At 30.7% G+C, this 9,540-nt stretch overlaps 2 protein-coding genes across 2 annotated transcripts in view; both read right to left on the bottom strand.

Annotated features, from left to right (window-relative positions):
• The window catches only part of LOC105842656 (uncharacterized), an 18,834-nt gene extending 9,343 nt beyond the window's left edge, over window positions 1-9,491 (bottom strand). The window contains exons 1-17 of the transcript XR_009974325.1: window positions 9,308-9,491; window positions 8,554-8,579; window positions 8,317-8,365; window positions 8,111-8,152; window positions 7,478-7,535; window positions 7,092-7,126; window positions 6,365-6,411; window positions 6,111-6,184; window positions 5,842-5,878; window positions 5,322-5,385; window positions 4,794-4,850; window positions 3,614-3,662; window positions 2,951-2,999; window positions 886-958; window positions 651-691; window positions 285-468; window positions 56-93 (exon numbers count right to left, since the gene is read on the bottom strand). The gene's annotated coding sequence lies outside the window, so the exon portion shown is untranslated. The remainder of the gene's footprint in view (window positions 1-55; window positions 94-284; window positions 469-650; window positions 692-885; window positions 959-2,950; window positions 3,000-3,613; window positions 3,663-4,793; window positions 4,851-5,321; window positions 5,386-5,841; window positions 5,879-6,110; window positions 6,185-6,364; window positions 6,412-7,091; window positions 7,127-7,477; window positions 7,536-8,110; window positions 8,153-8,316; window positions 8,366-8,553; window positions 8,580-9,307) is intronic.
• On the bottom strand, window positions 8,698-9,540 carry RpL14 (ribosomal protein L14). Its single transcript, NM_001043694.1, has 2 exons — window positions 9,502-9,540; window positions 8,698-9,278 (listed from the first exon to the last, which is right to left on the bottom strand). Exon 2 carries the CDS (start codon window positions 9,270-9,272, stop codon window positions 8,775-8,777), a length of 498 nt encoding a protein of 165 aa, NP_001037159.1. The 5' UTR covers window positions 9,273-9,278; window positions 9,502-9,540; the 3' UTR covers window positions 8,698-8,774.

Raw genomic sequence — 9,540 nt, 5'->3', positions numbered from 1 at the left:
TCACATATTATTTCAAACAAATTAGGTATTTTATTTAAAAAAAATAATCTTTTACCATTGTTTATTTTCCACATTCTTTATAGTACATAGAATCTGGAAAAAAAAAAAAAATTAGAATGAAAATAAATTAAACTGGGTATCTTGGTTTTGACACTTGTGTTTCAGTTATTACCATACCATTTTTTCTCCACGATTTCGTCAGCCAGGGATAACTTAGTACTCATCATTTCTGTATTTCAGATCCATAAATACCCAATTAAAATAATAACTTAAAATAAATTTACCTTTTAAATATACAAAAATTTTAGTTCAGAAGCAATAAGAGGTTGGCTGGTGCCATAAATATTGGTACTGTATCAGTATGAAGGTGGTTTTGCATGATGATACTTTTTTTTACTGAAACTATATTTGAATTTACTACTTCTAGGCCATAAAGTAGTTCTCTATTATGTAGTAACCCTCCAGTATCTAAAAAAAAAGCGAAAACAAAATTACATAAAAGTATTATTTGATTAAGCTACACGAGTTTCTTAGCGTTTGGTCAGCTTAAATTATCTTCAAAAGAATTCTAGATATATGCTTGTCTTTTAAAATATCATCACATATTATTTCAAACAACTTAGGTGTTTTATTTAAAAAAAATGTTTTACCATTGTTTATTTTCCACATTCTTTATTATCATACATGGAATCTGGAAATAAAAAATAAAAAATTAGAATGAAAATAAATTAAACTGGGTATCTTGGTTTTGACACTCGTGTTTCAGTTATTACCATACCATTTTTTCTCCACGATTTCGTCAGCCAGGGATAACTTAGTACTCATCATTTCAGTATTTCAGATACATAAATACTCAATTAAAATAATAACTTAAAATAAAATTACCTTTTAAATATATATCGCAATCTGTTTAATCATGAAGATGGAACCATACTGCTGCATTGTCAAGTATTGATATCTGAAAGGAAAATTCATAATAGGTATAGAATTTTTATACATCACAACAATCACAAAAGTTTGAAAATTTGCCTGCCATGTAGTCTATATTTAGAACAGTGCATTCTTAGCACATACTTAGTGATCTTAAAATTAAATTAAGTAAGTGTGTAATTAGTGGTCATAAACAGCAGTAATGTAGCTCAAGTACTTCTCTCACTTAAGTGATTTTCAAGAAAAGAATCATGTTTGAGACAATTTTTTAATTTAATTTAATCAGAAAAATACCCAGCTTTAAAGTTTAAGTTCAAGCTTACGAGCGATTATAACTTTATTTATTTTTATTTAACACAATTTTACAGTCCATTCAGTTGTGTAGAAGTCTAGTGACACTTAATAATTACGCTTCAAAAAATTGGGACATAGAATGGTCCCTGTGGGTACAATTTTTATATTCGGACAATTATTTTTGTTTTCAAACTATAGATTTATAATCATGTTTAAACATATTCTGTAACTGAAAAGTCAACAAACAAGCTGCAGGAATCAAAATTTTCATAAACTTAATAGCCGAGGTAAATGCTATTTGAAGTATTGATCACAATCAATATCCTTAATTTTTATTTAATACTAGCTGACCCGGCAAACGTTGTGTTGCCTTAAATAAGATGTCTAGGGAAATTCTACTGTAGAAAAAAAAACCTCATTTAACCACATAATACCTCATTATAAACAAAAAAATATATCCAAAAAGTTTAAATAAAAAATTAATGTTTGGGGTGGACAACCCTTTTCACTTAGGGGTATGAAAAATAGATAGTAGCCGATTATCAGACCTACTGAACACACTATTGATACCCAAATAAAACCAAAAAAACGTATAGTATTGTATAGCTCTCAAATATATTAAGTGTATAATCTATGATGTATAGTGAGTAAGTAAGACAGGAGACCGGCTTCGTCCTCACCCCTACTACGTGATCTTTGCTGGATGAGTGGTGACATCTGGCGGGGATAGCTGATCGATTGATAGTTGATCAGTAGTCGAGCGGCGAGAGCGGGAGATCAAATTCAATAAAAAAAAAAACATAATTAAAGGAACTTGAAATGATAAACTCTGAATAAGAATTTATCGTACTACAATTATAATATTTGATTGCCATCTTGCAACCTTATTGCGGATTTGTACATAGAATAAAAAATATATTAATCGGGATGAAAAAATAGGGGTTGATCGTATAAGAGTGAAAATTGAGAGTAATATGATTTTTTTTATTTTAAGTCATGACATATAAAATAAAAATCTTGCCAAAAAAATTAAAGTTTATAATTAACAAAAAAAAAAATTGGGGTTGATCATAGAGGGATGAAAAATTGAGAGTAACATCAGATTTTTTATTTTAATTTATGACAAAATAAAAATGAAAATCATGCCAAAAAAATTAAAGTTTATAATAAAAAAATAAAAAATAGGGGTTGATCGTAGAGGGGTGAAAATAGGGAAGTCGTTGGATGCGGAAGGCGGAGGACCGCATTATGTGGAAGGCATTGGGGAAGGCCTATGTCTAGCAGTGGGCAGATAAAGGCTGATGATGATGATGATGATGTAGAGGGGTGAAAATTTCAGAGTAATATTATTTTTTTATTTTACGTCATGACAAAATAAAAACAAAATTCTCGCAAAAAATTTTAAAGTTTTTAATTAGCAAATAAAAAATAAGGGTTGATCGTAGAGGGGTGAAAATTTAGGGTTGTATGTATTTTTGTATGTTGTATCATAAAAAAATAAAAACAAAAATTTTTGCCTAAAAAATAACAAATAAAATTTAAGGGTGGACTACCCCTAACATTTAGGGGGATGAAAAATAGATGTTGGCCGATTCTCATAGATACCGGATAAGCACAAAAAATTTCATCAAAATCGGTCAAGCCGTTTCGGAGGAGTATGGCAACGAAAACTGTGACACGAGAATTTTATATATTAGATTATTTAGATACTTGGTTAATTGCTCACCATTCACAATGACTTAAGAACTGCCATAACTCGTCACTTGTATTACAACCTACAACAACAAAAAAAGAGTTACAAAACACTTTCAAAGATTTTTAAAAGTTCATTGTTCGTTTTTATCAGATCCAAAATTCAACAGTAATATTCTGGTATATGCTTGTTTGTAAATAGCATCATTATTATTATTAGCCTACCATGTTATATTCAAAAAAATAATAATTTGATAGTCTACAATGACACAACTTAGATTTTATTGCTTTCTTTATGATGGTTTAGAGATTTGGAGATTTTTAGATAGTTAAAATATAAAAGCTGATATAAGCTGCGGCTTTCATTGGGATTATTGAAATATCAGGCAAATATATTGATGTCCATAAACATGATATTGTTTCAAAAAGTCACGCCTAAACAATTGTTATGATTTTTTAGTTAGTTATAGAATAACATTATTCAAATGAAATTAAGACACAAAATTGGACGGTCACCAGAAACACTACAAACTTAGGTGGAACGTTAGGGCGTTATCACTATTTTAAGTAACTTTAGTTAAAAAACTGTATAATTAAGTTAAGGTTTTTTTAGGATGGAAGGGGGCCCGAAGGCCTTTCCAGTTTCACCAGACAGGAAAGTTAAGGTATGATTCATTATTAAATTGATTTAACTCACCACATCTCCCTTAGTTACTATTGAGCAGAAGTTGGTATTTACCTGCAACCTACAAATACAAAATATACTTATTGTTAATAAATTTTAATAACAACTAAAAAAAATACTTTGTTCTCTTGAATATAAATCAGAAATGATCGATCAACAGTATTTCAGATAGGGGCGATACTATACGTCATCATTTAAATTATGTCTTTCAAGTCTGTTCTGTAAAGTCAAGTTGAGTTCCAAGAACGATGCACCACTTTAGCAACTTTTAAAATATAGAACTTTAGACCATCAGTTCAATTATAAATTTCAATTTCTCAAATTAACTTATAAATTGCGACAATAGGACTGTTTTAAACGGTGGTTGTAAAATATTATATTCATAAATACAAAACTAATAGATGTAAAATTATTAATTAAAACAATATACATCTAAATAGTATCTGCAATATAAATAGGTTGAGATTAATTGAGTGACACTTAGGTGAGTAAATAAAATACTTCTTTGGTAATGTTGTTTTGACAGATATATGTGTTGCTCAATAGGACCAGTGCTCTTGTATCTTAATTAAATACATAAAAAAAAATTTATATATATAAAAAAAAATGTTCTCTATGCGTTTCTAAATTATTCATCTGATTATGTTGACTCTCCCAAGGAAAATAGGTATGTATATAAGGGGAAGTATGAAAGCAGTGCTAGTAATAGAAAAATAAAGAGTTGAGAATATCGAGGTGTTATGCATAGAGGATGGCAAAAAAGACTGGGTATGGAACTAGATGTGATGCGAAGAGGTGTTACACGCAGTGTGAGACGGGTGTGAGTGTAGATGACGTGTGCTGACTCACATAGTGAAGTGTGGCCAAGGACAAGGATTTTGTCTTCCATGGTGAAGGAATAACTTCCTCTAATAAAATCAAACCCGCAAAAATTATAATTTGCGTAATTACTAATAGTAAGGTGTTTTGTGATTAAAGTCCGGTTACAACTTAACACCATATGGGCCGTGAGCTCGTCCCACCTATCTTATCAATAAGATCCAAGGAAAATAATTGCCTGTCAGAGTAAAATAGGTTGCCCGCGACTAGTTCTGAGAAATCAATAAAGAAATGATTTCATAAAACTACTGATAGCAGATATGACAAAGTTTCACTAGTCTAATTTATAAAATACAATACAAACTATATTTACCTTTATATTATCGTAGTGGAAATTTGCTCGAGTAGACCACATTGATCTGCAGAATATCTGGAAAATACTTTCTTTATAAATCTAATTATTATAGATAGATCTTGGGCATCCTAGTTTCATTGAGGAATCAGTTATTACCATACCATATTTTCCCCACGATTTCGTGAGCCAGGGATAACTTAGTAATCATCACGTTGTTTTGGACTTTTTATAGCTATCGTTCCTGATTTCCTTTTTGCATGTTGTATAATCGATTGAATTGAAGTTTTAAGGAAGAATCATTCTTTATTCTACTGCTCTGATAATTACTAGCGTCTGATAGCCTTGAGGGACTTACGGATTTTTTGCAAATTTTTAAATTTCTGTCCTGTTAATCAAAATCTTGTGACTATGAGAATGAACACATTGTTACTGCACTCAATTTTACATGAGACTAAAATATCTATTGTGAAGAAAACATGGGAGAGAAACAATGAAAAATGATACCAACCCTATCCTATTCAACTGTGTTACAAAAAAACAACTCACCAGTGTAATTTTTTAAGCACCATTCAGCCACCATGCACCACACACCACATCAGAATATGTAGACCTACAATATTATAATATATTCAGTAAAATTATAATTATATTATTGTAGTTTGTGATTATAGCATACAAATATTTTTTTAATCAGAAAAATCAAACAGCATTGGTCATCAGACTGGGGCGATAAAAATCATCATGTGTTGAGCGAATGTTATTTTTTTCATTACTTTGTAATCTACGAAATGTATCGATCCATGAGTAACTAGGCTTTTGTGAATGGATTGAGGTTTTTAATGAATTTATTTAAAACAACTGTTCATAAACGAATTTTAGAGATTTGGTATCATTAATACAAAAACGAATTCACCCACACTTCAAAAATATTTAACAATAATACAGATTAAGCAGGAATCAAACACCAAAGTTTTTAATCCTAATGAGTCAAGTCCACTAACTACTTACTAAATAAACAACTAATTGAATTTAGTTAAGGTTTATTGTCAAAGTTGAATGAACTCACCTTTTATTTCTTGACTCCAGTTCAATACGATGTTGGACTGTGGAATAATATAATAATTGCTTAAATGATAATATTAAAAATGAAAATTAGTTTACATTGGTCTAATTCAAAATCAGAAATGATCGGTCAACATTATTTCAGATAGGGGCGATACTATTAGTCATCATTTTTTAAAAGAAACCACCAAAGAATATTAGTTTCGAAGCTCTACGTTTCAATTGAGAATGTTATATTTTCGACTCGAAAATCTAAGATAAAGTTTACCTTACCCTGAATTTTCATGGCTAGTTTTCAGTTCTAGTATTTCTCTGCCTTTACTTATTTCCAATTTTATAATTTTGGCCTGAAAAATAGTATTTGAAATTATAATTTTTTCCATTGGAAATTATATTAAAATTATAAATGATAAAGTATAAAATGTCAGTGAAGATCAATCATCAAAGTTTCAGCTAGGGGCGATACAATCAGTCATCATTTTTCAATTTTGGAAGAAAATAAAATTAATTTTTATCACCAAACTTACTTCAGTTTACTGTTGTTATTCTTATTATTATGATTCCATGTGAACACCTGTAACAAATTTGGAAAGCAATTAATAGTTATCTTAGAGCATAAGCAATTAAACTTTTTTAAAGTTTTAGTATATTTATTTTTAAAGTATGTCACACTCAACCCTTAGATGTGCAGCTATGTTAAAAGCACATCTTACACAGAGTGTGATAATGTTCCTATCCAGAGTCACGCATGCTAGTGGTGTCTGAACATGCATCGGCTTTGGTAGGGTCTTCACACCAACATTATTCCTATTATCAAACCAGACATCATATTGTGGCATGAAAGAAAGGATATGAATAATTCTTCAAACTTCAAATGTCTGCAGTTGTAACATTCCTTAATGGTTTCCATGGGGTTCATTTGGGCTTAGTTTTATGTATATCAATTGGTTGACTCAATATAATTAATACACACACACACCATATAATTAAAATGAAATTAATCTTGAAAAAAAAAGACAACATGACATTGTGCAGTTTTAAAGAACCTAAACAGACAATATCTAAAATGAATTATGGTTGGTTGTTTTAAACTTGCATGGACAAACTATAGGTATAATAGACTTGAATAAAACTTAATTTTTTTCATCATTGTTTTTAAAATAAAATCATTATATTACTTGAAAATTTAACAATAAATAAAACTTTGTTTTCATTATACATTATGTTATGTTTTGATGCATGAGTTAAACTTACCATATTGTTTATTTGTTAGGAACCCAAACATTTATCTGCAACAACATATTAATTCTTAATAAAGTATTTTGTACAGTTAATATGTTTTAGGAAAGCTACTTTTAAAATCAGCAATGTGGTGTTTTTGTAATCATTTGTTCATACGAACGAGACTATTTTATTTGTTCATCATGGTATATTAACATTGAATTTTAACTCTAGTAATAAAAATTTATGTGGTATAACCTTATCATATCAATTGCTAAAAAACTTACATATTTATGTTTTCGTTTTGTTTCGTAGGTTATGACAACCTTGTATGTTTACAAATTTGTATGGTATACATGTTTTTTCTACAACAGTTATTCTACTGTATATAAATAAATTGGTAATTCAATACAACTTACATAATTTCTGTTGACTTCATTTGGATGGTTCTTTGGGTTGCAGTTTGTAGGATTGGCACTACGAACAAAACAAGACTAATATTCATCTTGGCAGTGAGCGTTTTAACATAAAATTCGTAACAAAACTAATTTTGTCACACTCAACCCTTAGATGTACAGCTATATTAGAAGCACATCTTACACAGAGTGTGATTATGTTCCTATCCAGAGTCACGCATGCCAGTAATATCTGTGATACATGCATCGGCTTTGGTAGGGTCTTTAAAACCGATATATAAAAAAATATAGCAGTAGCCAAAATGAATATTTTTAAAAACCAGTTGACAACTGAGGCCAACATCAGCCTTTACCAATGTAGGTTAAGGGTAATCACGAAAGCATGTAAGAGTAATTTTAGCAAACAAATATTGGTTTCTATAGTGTGGAGAGGAAATTGTGTAATCTACATTATTACCATTGAAATTTAGAGACTATGAAACTTATATCTCAAAGTGGGTCGCGCATTTACGTTGTGGATGTCTATGGGCTCCAGTAACCACTTCACACCAGGTGGGCTGTTAGCTCGTCCACCCATCTAAGAAAAAAAAAAAAAAGTTTTACACACATTGATAGCTGTCAACAAATGTTACTTACATTTAAGAATATTGCTTTACAATGTTAATGTACGATGTTGATCTGTAAAAATAAAATACTCAATAAAGGCATTTGATCTGATATTGTTCTAGTTAGTTTGAAGTTTCAAAAATGTTAGATCCTCAATATAGAATGAACATTCACAAAATTAAATTTTAAATGAGAACTATTTTTGGGTAATCAGTTTCTTTTCTGATTATACTTACTCGAGTGTTTTTCCCCAGTGTTAGTAGAAGCGAATGTATACATTTTGTTCTGTAACAATTTACAATTGATTAAGTATTTAGGAATACTTGTATCCTACATTTAAAAGAGTGCTGTTATTCAGTAATGTGGTGTTTTATAATCATATTTTGTTCATACGAACGAGACTATATTTAATAGATCATCACAGTAATCGTTTACAGAATTAATAAAAACTAATGATTAAAGTTATTACTCACTTGTAATACTGGACTGCCACTATTAACTGAAACAAAAAGAAAATTTAGTAAAAATAAAATACCACTGCTGCATTATGGTAACAAAACTCACCTACTACTGCATGGTTAGGACAGTACACAAGGATGTAACAATAACACAATAAATGAAGCTAAAAAGTAATTCTTTATTCTCTTCTTAAAATCTGTCTTAGTCACATAACCTGTCGCAGACACAAAAACAATTACTTCTTAGCTGGTTTTTTGGTCGCCTTCTTGGTGCGCACTTTTTTCGCAGCCGCTTTAGGGATATTTTTCTTGCCGAAGGTACCAGCACGCGCAGCCTTCACCTTCAAGCTCTTGAATACGGCAGTCCTGGCACGGTTCCTCTTAACTCGTGCAGCTGTTAACTTGAACCTATCGTAATCTGTCATTTGTGCGCGCTTCTCTTTGTTCGCTAACTTCTGGGCCCATTGACTTTCTGTCCATTTTTCATTGAGTTTAGCATCTGTCCACGCTTTCCTCACAAGACGAGTAGGGGCTGTGAACGCGTATTTGAGGCGGAATTTTGTGAGATGGAGTTGGTTTAAGCGGATCTGTTGCCTAGGTACTCCACTGCCGGGTCCATCAACCAGTGCACGAGTTTGGTCAATAACGTCTACCACGCTCACTAACTTTCCCTTTAAGGGACCGTCGGCTACCAGGGCGACACGCCCTGGTTCTACGTACCGTGCAAAAGGCATGACGTTCTGAAACAATTACATAAATTGTTACTTACATTACTAATTCTAACTTGTGCACTCAAACACTATCAACAAAAAATCACGTAAACATTTTGTGTACTTTTCGGTGGATTGTAGAAATATATTATACATTCAAAAGCTACCCAATATTTCTTTCTTTATTTAGTATTTAATTATCGAATTGAGTTTTATACAAGCATGATTTAAACAGATTATAATAATTTCTAACCTTACAACGTCTTAACACAAACAATGTACTCTCAAAAAG

This window comes from Bombyx mori, chromosome 11, assembly GCF_030269925.1.
Source record: "Bombyx mori chromosome 11, ASM3026992v2".
NCBI lineage: Eukaryota > Metazoa > Arthropoda > Insecta > Lepidoptera > Bombycidae > Bombyx > Bombyx mori.
This window is presented reverse-complemented; position numbering and strand designations above follow the sequence as displayed.

Coding starts and splice junctions, on each gene's coding strand:
- RpL14 (NM_001043694.1), bottom strand. CDS start 9,272: ATGCCTTTTGCACGGTACGTAGAACCAGGGCGTGTCGCCCTGGTAGCC.